The 13,547-nt window shown below is 36.8% G+C and overlaps 1 protein-coding gene across 1 annotated transcript in view; it reads right to left on the bottom strand.

Moving 5' to 3' along the window:
* TTC7A (tetratricopeptide repeat domain 7A) overlaps nt 1-13,547 on the bottom strand; it is a gene marked incomplete at its 3' end in the record, with an annotated part of 86,397 nt that overhangs the window by 39,115 nt on the left and 33,735 nt on the right. Inside the window, exons 7-10 of the mRNA XM_008945958.1 lie at nt 11,157-11,220; nt 7,232-7,369; nt 2,126-2,209; nt 1,287-1,391 (exon numbers count right to left, since the gene is read on the bottom strand). Coding sequence (XP_008944206.1) covers nt 1,287-1,391; nt 2,126-2,209; nt 7,232-7,369; nt 11,157-11,220 — 391 coding nt within the window. The remainder of the gene's footprint in view (nt 1-1,286; nt 1,392-2,125; nt 2,210-7,231; nt 7,370-11,156; nt 11,221-13,547) is intronic.

Below are 13,547 nucleotides of genomic sequence, written 5' to 3'. Positions count from 1 at the left end.
CTAAACTACTGTGGCTTTGCCTTTTTTCCTTTAAAAAAAAAAAACAAAAAAACACAGGCTTTTCTGGTCCATATATGCCATCTACCACTTTCGCATTTCATAAATAAGAATTCTTGTCCCATGATTAATTTCTTTAGGAAAATCAATTAAAAGAACTATGGCTCCAACTCCACAAAACGAAGTATGGCCATGCAGAATGCTGCATCACATACAGTACTGCTGAATGTATGCAAACTCACAAATAAACATGTAAAAGACCAAGGTCTAACTGACCACCCATGCCAGCACACTATTTAACAATCCAGAAAGAAAAAAATACTTGAATCCATTCTAGTAAAGGTAAAAGTACAGTAAGCTACTCCACAAGGAGTCAATCCATAGGGATCAATTTAGAGAACTAGGATCTATGTTAATTATTAAGACTGTATTTTTGTCAGCCTCAACAAGTTATGTTTCTGCTAGAGCACTATTTTCTCAATCTTTAATTATGGCCTTTCCCTCCTCTTTTTCTATTTTTAAAATATATTCATTTTTCTAAAAATTACATGTGTATCTTGAAAAACACATGATGATCTTCAATCACCTTAATGTTTTTGTACAGCTACACCAATTTCAGGGTATCTAAAATACAACTGAAGTAACACTTCTTTTAAAAATACATTCTCTCTACTAGGAATTCATAAAGCCCAAATGACTGCAGTCATGGTATCACCAAAACAATTCCTTGAATATAAGAGATTTGTTTCATTACTTAAAAAAAAAAAAAAAAAAAAATCTTCTTACACAGAGGAAATGGAAGTATAAATTGCATTTTTAATCTCTGTATGCCAACATTTCAAGATACGCTACCTTGATAAACATAACCATTGCTGTCAAATATTTTAAATTAACCATGCAGAAAGGGATGTGCACATGCACATACGTATCACGATTAGAAATTAGGAAGAAGTTCATCACTCTGAGGGTGGTGACACCCTGGAACAGGTTGCCCAGTGAAGCTGCAGATGCTCAATCACTGGACGTGTTCAAGGCCAGGTTGGATGGGTCTTTAAGCGACCCGGTCTACTGGAAGGTGTCCCTGTCTATGGGAGGGGATTGGAACTAGGTGATCTTTAAGATCCCTTCCAATCCAAACCATTCTATGATTCTGTGATCTGTGCTGTATTTTAAGAGATGACCAAGTGCATGTAGTCACTATGCTAAAGTATTTCCTAGATCCCTAAACCAAGATTTTGCTGCATTTTAGCACAGCTCTTCCTGAAAAGACCAAGAGTGGCAAAGCTTACCCAGTGGAGAGATCCCATACAGAGCTTGGCAGCAAGGAGTGGAATAGTTGCATCATCTGGTTTCAAACGTATACATTCCTTCAAGACTTTAACAGCTCGAGCAGACTGTTAAAAAATTTTTCCATTAAAATTACTGAAAGCATAAATATGTTTCACAGGCAGAACATTCCTATTTCCATCATTTATTTTTCCTATGTGAAGAAGACGTTACTAAACATTTTGTTGAAAAAGTCACAACTCCTTGTGCAAGTGAAACAATACTTTAGGCACTGCTGTTATTTAACCTCTAGCATCTCCAGTGAAACATTCGCCCAGAATGTAATTCCAATGGTACGCCATTGCATCTGATAACATAAGTTCCTAGGTTATATAATTTTTTTTTTTTTTCCAAATTCATCTCACTTAATTGCAGGGAATATACAGTCTCAAAGACAGTAACATCAAAAAAGACATAGAAATTCCTCAAGAAGAAAAAAAAACCAAGAGCAACATGAAACAGCATCAATTTGTACATAAGCATAAAATTTGTTCATCAAAACAGCACTTCAACAAGTTGTTGCTGGATATTATGATCCCGTATAACTCATTACTTACACCCAATTAGCTTAGCTTAAGCTTATTGGCAAGATAGTTCTTGTCATCACCTGTCAATCTTCTTAAGTTAGAAACTATTAAAATAACATTCTTTGTACAGTACCAGGCATAAATTTAGGAGTACAGTGTACTCAGCTGATTTAAGAAGCAGAATTATTTTCAAAAACACTACAGATGAAAATTACAGAAGTGCCAAATGTTATCAAAAGCCACCAATAGAAGAATTACACAAAAAAAATACTTACTTTTCCTGCTGCCATCAAGGACAATGCAAACTGATACCAGAGGTGGAACTCTTCAAATGCAAACTTCATGGCTCTTTCTAAACACTATTTTTGGGGGGAAAATTATTAAGGACACATTCTTCAATTATTAGGAAGGTATACTAATATTATTTTTTTTTTTTTCTTATAGACTCATACCTAAAATACACATAGTTACAAATTTAAATCATTCAAATAAGTTAAGTGAAAACAGTTGCCAGATTCTACATGGAAAAAAAGAATTGAACAGAAAACTGATTTCTCATTTATAATGTTTGTTTAAATACTCCTGCTGGTAATGCCCTATTTAGTCTGGAAGAAGGAATTATAAATATCAGCTTACTGAAGCTACCAGCTGCAAAAGGCAAGAGATAAGTCTTAAGTAAAAAGGAAAGCTGTATATACAGTCTTCCTAAGTCGTGAATATTTAATACGTAATGGCACGAGTACTTATCAGTACCAGTTCAAGGGTGAGGGGGTGGTCTGGCGGTGGTGGGGTGGAGTAAAGCTTCACCCAACTATTGTTTCTATTTTCAAGACTTTTAACTTCACATTCAATATTCTGCTGAGATTTTCAACTTAATAACTGAATGCCAAAGGGAAATGACTTATTATTATACCGACATTAAATATATTGCTTTAGAGTTATACGCTAATTTTGAAGGCTTCACATCTGCTGTTATAAATAAGAATAATTTCATTTTGCTGTGCTCATTTTCACTAATCAGGCCAGCTCCAGAGAGTCAAAAGGTGCAACATTTCTCTGGATTAAACTAATTTAGCAATTAACTTTCTAGCCTGTCCAATTATAAAGAAGCAGCTTTTCTGGTCTGATAGCTACTATGTATATGCTAAACCGTAATACCATGAATTATTTTTCACATTCAAACTCAGATTTAACATTACAGAAAGCACAGTCAGGTGCACAGTGTGTTCCCACACTTCAACATAACCTGAAGCAAAGAACAGCACTGAGTGTGAAACAAAACAAATGTGAGAAGTTATTTGCTACAGATAAGTAATATATGCTAAAATACTTCCCATTATACAATATTCCAGAATCAAGACTATTACTAAACAGAATTTTCATGAAATTATTATAAAGGAATGACACCTCTAAAAAGAAACTCTAATACCACTGTTCAAAGTTCACAATCACATTGCATACAAGTTAATTAAATATCTATCAAGAAAAACAACACAGGATTTGTTTTCCCACTGGACTTCCTTTCCATCAGTGGAAGCAAAAAGATCACAGCAAAAAGCAAGCAAGCTATATGTGATACCTTCTATTACTTTTGATACTTTGCAAAGATGCCTGGGTAAAGTACACACCTCCACCTCACCCCATGAACTTGGCAGAAAACCGAAGTTCTAAATCCCACTCTCTCCCTACTGATTAGTAAAACCATGGTGCTAAACTAAGCACCTCTACATGAAGGAGAACTAATTCAAGCTTACCTTTTCAAATACAACTAACTTTACCTGTTTCGATACCACTATTTTACAGATGATTTAAGTAATTTCAGCACTTCTTCCAGAACTCTGACCTACAGCAGCCATATAATCCCAAAGATTCACACAAACAAATGTTGCATGGAAGCTTAATACTTAAAACACATCTGTAACTTTTTCTAAGTTTCAATGTACCAATGATCTATTTACCAATCTTCATCCTTGATTTGAAGTTCTATTTACTTGGCTTCATTGAGTATGAAATGTGAAAAGTTGCATGATTTTTTTCTTCTTAACGTCACAAAACTGGTGGTTAGCATGCATAGGGTAAGAGATATATGCGCATGTATGTGTATGTGACTACACAAAAACATGAACACCTCATAAACTGGGTTCCTCTGAACCAAGTAAGAGTAAGTAATTGCAAAGAGCAACAAGTTCCATCAAGAAATGAATGAAAAATGCATAATGAGTAACAAGACCCTGGAAAACTTCAGGTTTATGGCAACTGATTATTTAACTGAAAACACATTCAGCACAGTCCCTCTCCTCAATGACAGAAATGAAATGCTGATACTGCCTTGGAAGTAATCAAAAATGACTGTACGGGCAGGTAATGTGGTACATATTACTGAATTTTGTTGCTTAGCATTATGATCTCTCCCTGAAAAGAATACACCTGAAGGTTGAGAGTTGAAAGATGAGTATTTAGGAAAACTACTGGTCTGGGAAACACCTCTCCTAATAGGACATTGATAAGCTCTATATGTCATATCCTACAAAGCTTAAAAACCAACTTGATGACAGAGTGAGCGTACTTTTGTGTAAGAAGGAGTTATGACAGCAGAAAATTCTTTGATCTAGCTAAGTCATAAGAAACTGAAAACCCATTGTATGCAAACTCCATAAAGAAATGAGACCTTTTCAATTAAGAACATGACTCAGCATTAGAACAGTTTAACAAGCTGAGACAGATTTTTGACGTTTAATATTTTTACATTGCAAATAACTACTTCTGTAAGTAGTCAGCTATAGCTAAAGCAGAAGATGATGACAAGATATTTGAACTGGTGGGTGAATACCATTTCCAGTTAGAATAATGGTCTTTCTGATGTGAAACTACAACAGCTCCACTCATGACCACAATTAGCTCTCAGAGAATGAAGCCAGCAAAAAATCATATGCCTATTACATAACTGAACAGAATATTCCTACATTTCTGAACTTGTGTTATTGTAATACTTAAAAATATAAAACTTTCAGACTGTGGGCTGCAGGATTTGAGAGCAAATATCCTGTAAGCACTCAACAGAACTCTAAGAGCTTCTTAAAGTCTGTTTTCTACTGTGCTTTGTATGACAAGAACTAGAAAAAGTAAGACGTCATAACCATTTCCTATTAAGCTCCTGCTGCAGCTGTACATTAAGAGTATCTGTATGCTAAAGTATTGTATTATTATACCAGGTCTTCAAAAGATGATTTTTTTCCATGTTCAAAATAGATACTTCATGGACATAAGTACTTCTAAATGATTCTATATAAAAAAGTATTTTTCAAGTAGATAAGAATTATTTTATAGTTTTTAAAAATAACATTTCAAAATTATATTATTTTGATAAAATACAACTACAAAGATGCTAGACCCAGATTTTAAAAGAACAAGAAAAGATCTAAAACAAGCCCTAGGTAGACTTCAGGGGTCAAAGCCCAAGGCAGTGGCTAAAACCCTCAACTAAGCAGTTGGCCAAACACAGAGGCTCTTCAACTTTCCAGATATTTGGAAATTCTGCTCTCATCTGTAACCAAGATCACCACTAGTAAAAGTAACTTTCATAAGGCACTGAAACAAAAGACTGAAGTCAAGTTAAAACATCTTCCATTAGCTAGAACATTCAGCTGTGCTCAAAACACAGAATGAAAAGGAACAGGCAGTGGTATTCATCTGTCAGTTACAGGGGCTAAACCAGAAACACAAGCAGTGAGGGAAGCAAGCTCTGTGCTCTTCTTCATGTGAGAGGAATGTAAGACTTTCCTTCTACCTTTTAGGGCAATGTCCTAGATTTCAGGATACATGGCTAAGAAAAGATACGTGTAGCTCTCCTGGTGAAGCCAAAAAACTCATTAAGAAAGGCAAGAAGAACTGCAAACAAGTTGTGTCTACTGTAACATAAATACTACCCAAAGCATCCCAAATGAGGCACTGGAGGAATCCCAGAAACCTGTGATGTTCCCATTAACACACTCATCGTTTAACGTTTTAAAAAAGGCAAAAAATCCACAACAACAACAATTCCACCATGACACCATAGATGAAATCAAAGAATCGGAATTGGAACCCAGGGCCACCCAACCTCTGCCTAGTTGCAAGGCTAATATGGAAAAAGGAAAGGTTGCCAGCTGCTTAAAGAAAAAAGCAAATTTGTTTTTTTCTTTTACAATACTTCTTGATGTCTACCCTTTAAATGGTTCTACACTAAAACATGTTTCTTGCAGCCTTTGTGCAACCTCCTAGAACTCCAATGATGCTGATACTGTCTGTAGTGCCAAATAAATGGAAATATTCATGATTAGATTATGCTGTGGAGTTACAGTCCTGTACAAGCTTTCATACTTCTTAGTTTTGTGAAAGACTTTCTACTGTAATAATTAAAACTGACTTGTATGCACAACTTGCAGCTATGAAGTCCTTTCAAGAAGAGTTCAAATTCAGAGCTTAACATCACAGAATATGCAGATTATAGGGTGACCATCAACATATACCAGAGGCTATATCAGAAAACTGGGGCTTTTTAAAAATTATTTTTATGTTACTAAAAGTCCTCTGTGATGGTAGAGAGAAACCATCTCTCAGCAAATGAAACCCTGGATATGCCTTCTCACCACACATGCTGGAGTTTCCCTTCTGGATACCAAGAATTAATCATGGTCAGCAACAGTATCCTGCTACCGAGTGAACACTGTTTTGAGCAGCAGAAAGATCTGCTCTGCCCAAAGTGCAGGTATAAAACTCGTTTCTCAGCTATAAAACTTGTTAACAATACTTGAAAATTTCCTGAAGAAGTAAGATGCTACAATCTAACAAAAGCCATGCAAAGTCACATGATCAAACAAGACATTTGAGATCAAGAATGCACTTTCCTACAGACCTAAACAAGTAATATCTTTCCATTTTATTAACTTCAAAGCCATTTTATAAACTATGAGGACTCTGGAGCACTCCAAATATTATGAGGTGTAAAAGTTTTCTTTTGAAATAAAACATCAGAAATCCTTTTTCTAGGTATTTAAATATCTATTACTTGTAACCACAGCAGCTTTTATCTCTTGCCATCCCCTCCTGTTGTCTATTTAATGTGTACCCTTTTAAGCAGATCTATGCTTTGCCACCTAAAAATCATGTGACTTTCTGTTAAACATTTACCACACCTTTCACACAATTTCTGTGCTTGATGACCTCAGGTAACTCGTATGAATTTAGATGATAAACTTTTTGGGGTGGAAACTATTTACTGTATTTATACAGTAGTCAGAAAGATAGCGTCCATTTTTTTAGCCCTTAAGTACTACCAAAATTAACATGATAAACAGAAATAAGCAATGAAGACAGGTGAATATTCACTATTATCGACAAACCTCTGAGAGCATTTCATATTGGCCTCTTCTTCCCAAGGCTATAGTAAGTAAATCATAGACCACAGATGCACTTTGCAAACTGATGATACGATCATTTTTGTGTTCTGGTATTCTGCTCAGTACAGCATCACGGTTGGCCTGAAAGACACCACAAAAACCACCAAAGTCAGTCATTGTAATCTAGCCTATAATTCTTCTCAAGTAACTACCAGTCTGTTCAGACTGACAGTCGGCAGTTGATAAAAGCCATACAGAGAGACAGTATCTGCTACTAATTTATAGATAGCAAGACTCACCAATTTTATACATTAGTGGCAAGCTTTATGCTTCAATATGGATCTATTTTTAATTACTTGAGTCTAATTACATAAATTAGGTAATGATTTTAAATGATTGAAGAGTTCTAAGAAACAAAATAAGTTTTTTTTTTTAATAAAATGCATATTAATATCTTAAAAATTAATTTTATTGTTTGCATGCTAGTAAAAGAATATATTAAGAGGATCCTCAAATCCTCTAACCCAGCTTTTGTAAAATACGACACTCAATTTCTTTTCTCTTCATAACCATGACACTATTCTCTCACACTCTCTGTGAGTGGTAACCTGCCCAGGATAAACACACAATCACCTTCGGGAGTTATTAGTGAGAAGCCAAAACCATCCCTGGTTCTGAGCACAGGTTTGGAATCAGGCCATGTTTGTAGTCAGACTTAATTTGTGAAAGGCAGACTGAAAATATAATTCCTTCATTAAACTTTTCCTTCCAAGAAAGAAAAAAAAAAAAAAAAAAAAATGATGTAGAACTGGATTAAATGAATTGACCAGAAAGGAACCGTGTTAAAGAGCAAAAGATAAAATTGAAGACTCCCAGTAGCTAAGACTGCCAATACTGGACGACCCAGTACTTCTCCCACTATACCATCAAGCCTATGAAAATACCTTATCTTGATATCTTATCTACTTCAGGATTTCTTGATGTTTAATATTCCCATTGGTACAAATGCTAGTGTATCTGGTAGTTTGAAGTCAGAAGTTAAAGAACCTTCTCTCTCATGTTCTGCTTTTTTTTTCCTCCTTTTAATTACACACAGCATGGCCCCCTGAACACATTTACATAAATACACTAAATTTTAATGGGCAGCTTATTTTCCCCTTTTTCAGAGGCAAGGGAATGATATACATAAAGCAAAGAAACAATTTATCCCTTTATCAGGATAACATTTTAAACTCTGAACATAATCAATACATCTTTAAAATCAGAATAATTAAATACTGAAAGAAATTTTCAGAGATACATGGAACGTAGAACACACAGACATTTCAGGAATTATCAACTGAATAATCCACAGCTCGGTTTGGAAACACACACCCCCACACACACACACAAAAAAGACATTTAGCTTTCTTTTGATCAAGAAGTCCTGGGCTTTTCCTTTCTACACTGCATAAATATTTAGTCAGCCTCAAGAATTTCTTCCTTTTTAACTCCACATTTAATCAGTATTTGACTCAATTCCTTGCGAGTACAGAACAAGCTATGAATGAGGAAGTCATGCAAAAAATGCCAAGGGACCTGCCTGGGTGAACAAAATGCTCCTGGATAAACTCAAACACAAAAGGAAAGTCTACAGAGTGTGGAATCAAGGGCAGGTGGTCTCGGAGGAGTACAGAGAAACTGTCCAAGCAGCCAGGGACCAGGTTAGCAAAGCTAAAGTCCTGATAGAATTAAATCTGGCCAGGGACATCAAAGGTAATGAGAAAAGCTTCTGTAGGCACATCGGTGATAAAAGGAAGGCTAGGGAAAAAATGCAAGCCCTCTCTGGAAGGAAATGGGAGACCTGGTTCCCCATCACATGGAGAAGGCTGAGGTACTCAGTGAACTTTTTGCCTCAGTCTTCATTGGCAAGTGCTCCAGCCACACCACTCAAGTTGCAGAAGGCAAAGGAAGGGACTGGGAAAAGGAAAAGCTGCCCACTGTAGAAGAAGATCAGGTTTGAGATTGTGTAAGGAACCTTAAGGTGCACAAGTCCGTGGGACCTGATAAGATGCATCTGTGAATTCTGAGTGAATTGGCAGATAAGGTGGCAAAGCCATTATTCATCAGATTTGAGAAGTCATGGCTGTCCAGTGAAGTTCTCACTGACTGGAAAAGGGGAAACATAACTCCCATTTTTAAAAGGGAAAAAAGGAACACCTGGGGAACTACATGCCAGTCAATCTCACCTCTTTGACTGGCAAAATCATGGAGCAGTTCCTCCTCAAAGCTATGCTCAGGCACATGGAAAATAAGGAGGTGATTGCTGACAGCCAGCTAGGTTTCACCAAGGGCACACTGTGCCTGACAAATTTGGTGGCCTTCAGTGACAGGGTTATATTGGTGGATAAGGGAAAAGCAACTGATATTATCTGCCTGGACCTGTGCTAAGCATTTGGCACTGTCCCACACAACATCCTTGTTGCAAAATTGGAGAAACATGGATTTGACAAATGGACCACTCAGCGGGTAAGGAATTGGTTGCATGGCCACACTCAAAGAATTGCATTCAATGACCTAATATCAAAGTGGAGACTAGTGACGAGTGGTTTTCTTCAAAGGATCAGTGCTGGCACCAGTGGTGTTCCACATCTGTGTTGGTGACATGGACAGTGGGATCAAGTGCACTCTCAGCAAGTTTGTGGATGACACCAAGCTGTGTGGTACAGCTGGCACACTGGAGGGAAGGGAGGCCATCCAGAGGGACCCTGACAGTCTTGAGGGGCAGGTCTATGCCAAGCTCATGAAGTTCAATGAGGCTAAGCACAAGGTCCTGCACCTGGGTCAGGGGAAACCCAATCACAAATACAGGCTAGGCAATGAGTGGATTGAGCACATCCTTGCAGATGAGGACTTGGGTGTGTTGGTTGATGAGAAGCTCAACATGACACAGTGATGTGCGTTTGTAGCCCAGAAAGCCAACTGGATCCTGGACTGCATCAAAAGAAGTGCGGCCAGCAGGTTAAGGGAGGTGATTCTACCCCTTTACTCCTCTCTCATGAGACACCACCTGGAGTACTGTGCCCAGCTCTGGAACCCCAAATATAAGTGTCGCAAACCGGTGCCAAAGGTCACCTCAAGAATTTAAAAGACTAACTCTAACGTGCAGTGAGACAAGACTATGGGATGCCCCAGATTCTAGAGGTTCCACCTCTCCAGTTAGAAAAACAGGAAAAAATTCCAGCTTCAGCTTTACATTTCTGCTATCTTAGAACATACCACTGATCTTGTATAAGAATGTCAGCACACGACAGCTGGCAGCTGACTAGTAAAATCGTACTAGAGAAAAATATGAAAGGCTAATAAAAGGCACAAGTAGGCCACTGAGAGGAATCATCTACTGAGGAAATGAGAACGTAATAAAAAAGAATCCAGCCACAAAGCTGAATGCCAGTATCATTAAAAATCATTTACAAACTTGAGTGACATCTGAGGTTTAATGCACAATGAAACTTTTTTCATTTCACAATGAAACACTTTTTTCCCCACTATGTTTATTATTCTCATAAGTGATTTATTTGGTTTTCACAAGAAAAATAACTTACATTTTCAGTCTGTCTGAATGGCAACCAGCTGGCATAAGCAGTGGTTCATACCGGTAAATGATGGCAAATGAAAGACCTGACTTTGTTTTCACCTGCCTATAGTTAGGAGGCGGCTAGGTTCAGCCACTCTAAAGAAGAATGCCTATTCAGAGTGCAGACCTCATCTTACTGGCTCAGAGGAACAGAAGCTTGAGTTTCAGGAGCAACTCCCTGCTTGCCTAACAGAAAATGAAACAAGCCATAATGGAAGGCATGATAAAAAAGTTGTTTTCATTAAAAAAAAGAACCCAAAAAGGAAAACACTCACACATACAGCACATGCACATTTGCTCTATTTTACCTACCATAGATTCACTAATAAGCAGCAAAAGTAAGGCTTCTTCTGTATTTTCTTGAGGACAAAAGATGCTGTTCAAAACAAGAATTTCATTATTTAAGCAGAACACATTGCTTTTAAGAGCAGCTTACACAAATATAGTACGAGTACTGTAAAAATGGAAAATTTTCACAAAAGAGAACAGAAAGTAACTTGCACAGAAAAAGCTATTGGTTAAAATGCATTTCTTTGCAATGCTCTAAATTTGCATTTCACAAAAGTTGGTCAAACACAATAAGAGAACAAAATCATCACAGCTGTCAGAGTTGAACACATTCAAATATCCCAAAATTGCACATAATTTGACAACTGCAAAAACTGTACCCATAGTTTAACCAGCCTCTGGCACGCAATCTATCTGAGCTGAATCTACACCATTGATTCAAAGGTCAGAAACAAGAAACTCTCTCAAAAAGAACAAGGTAACTTTTGTAGTTTGGGTAATATGTGGATAATTACATCTCTTAGTCTTTCATCAGATATGCTTGAGAATTGTTTTTTTTATGCATGCAATAGCTGTGAATATTTTTTAATAGAGCCACGGCAACCTCTGCCTGCTTGCCATAACCACTGTTACTTCCAAGCAGTTAAAATATTTGGTGAAATGTACTTTATGACTTAATGCTGAAGGTTTGAATAGCATTAGTTTGCAAAGTTTATTGCTTTCTCTGAAAACTGCATACTTTCTGAATGTTCTTCTACACTGGTAGACAGACAACAGTAACTGCACTGGGTACATGACTGTTAGGAACTATTTTATTAATAATTATTCAATTATTCTCTCTGACACAAAAAAAACCCAACCCAGTGACTGTGTTTTAACTCTTCAGATTTCTTTCTCCAAACAGTTTCTGAATTAGCAAAAGTACTATCTCCTGTTAATTCAGACCAATATTTCCACAATTAACTATTTAAATGTGGAAAATAATTTCTTGTTAAAAAGCAATTCCTACAGTCCAAGGTTGCTTGAAGTACAATAAAGTACAGATGTGAAAAACAAATAGCCTGAAATTAAAACATCTTGGAGTACATCTTAAATGTACTAGAAATTTAAGCAGTAATTAAATGCCTGAAAGGAAATGGAAATAAAAATCTGAACACCAGGTGGTCTGCAGGCAATATTGTGAACCTACTGCAGTAATATACAGCAACCAAGACCCCAGGGCAGTTGTTTTGTTGTTGGATTTTAATGTTTTAATCAATGCTAGTTGCTCATTAAATTCTAAGAGTATTCTAACTCTTAGAAGACATTTTAACTTTTACGTAAGAAATTTCAAAACACAGTTACGAATAAGAACTGCCCAGCACAGAGAATTAGGAGTAAAAAGGAAGCATCAGATTGCTTCTCATTAACCTGGCGAGTCTTCAATGCAGAATTTAGCAATCTGGGAGTAGATGTGACCTGACTGACTGGCAATGGTTCCTAGAAAGCAGAGTAATGACTAGAAATAGTTGCTGGAGAAATTACTTTCTCAAAGAAAAAAGGGAAGTCACCCCATAGAGAACTAACTACTGAGTCATTTATCAAAATGAAAGCAAATGCAATTTTCTCCCACATCTTTGACTATATTTTGGTAAATAAATTGATGTTTCTCTGTGAAGATCCTCTTAATGCTGACATTACTGGGAAATTTATTTGTATGCAAAAAGCTCAATTTAGTTAAACAAACACAGACATCTTCCGTTTCCTGACAGATGCAGGCATATTAGTAAAGTAATTCCAAGGTAACAGGGAAGCTGCAAGAGAGGCAGCTGGAAGCAAGAAACGGCTACCAAAGTCAAACCAAGAAGTTTAGCAGTTCAACTGAGGATAAAGAAAACTGAAGAGGCATTTAACGTCGAGATCTACGAAATCAAAAATGGTATTAACCAAATCACATTCGCCATCCTCAGAAGAGCACAACGCGTTAGTTAATATACAGGCAACATAATTATTAAAAAAACCCAGTACATCTAGGATCCCAACAGAGTTGGTGGTCAGATGACTACCTCGGAAAAAGTTTCCTACGTATCTGTCTTGCTGTTAACTGTCTTAGGCGCTTATTTTCAATCACTGCTTGACTAGACACTTGGGTAGGCAAGTTTTATCTGATCTGCCATTAATCTCTGATGTGACAAAAGAAAGGGACTTAACTACATGCTCTGTTAAAACTGTGGAACTCATCACTTGCACATTCCAAGAAAAAGAAAATCACACTAAACAAAGCCTTGCTTTTGCCAGGAGGCATGTTTCTACAAGAGGAAAAGTTAAGAATGAAGAACATAGACTTGAAAGACTGAATCTGAGAAACCTGCTCTAAGTATTCCGGATCAATGAAGGAGAATTGCTAGAAATCTATGAAGATAAAGGCCATTCTAC

This window comes from Merops nubicus, unplaced genomic scaffold, assembly GCF_000691845.1.
Source record: "Merops nubicus isolate BGI_N331 unplaced genomic scaffold, ASM69184v1 scaffold10158, whole genome shotgun sequence".
Classification (NCBI taxonomy): Eukaryota; Metazoa; Chordata; class Aves; order Coraciiformes; family Meropidae; genus Merops; species Merops nubicus.
The sequence above is the reverse complement of the archived record's forward strand: the minus strand, read 5'-3'. Positions and strand labels throughout refer to the sequence as shown.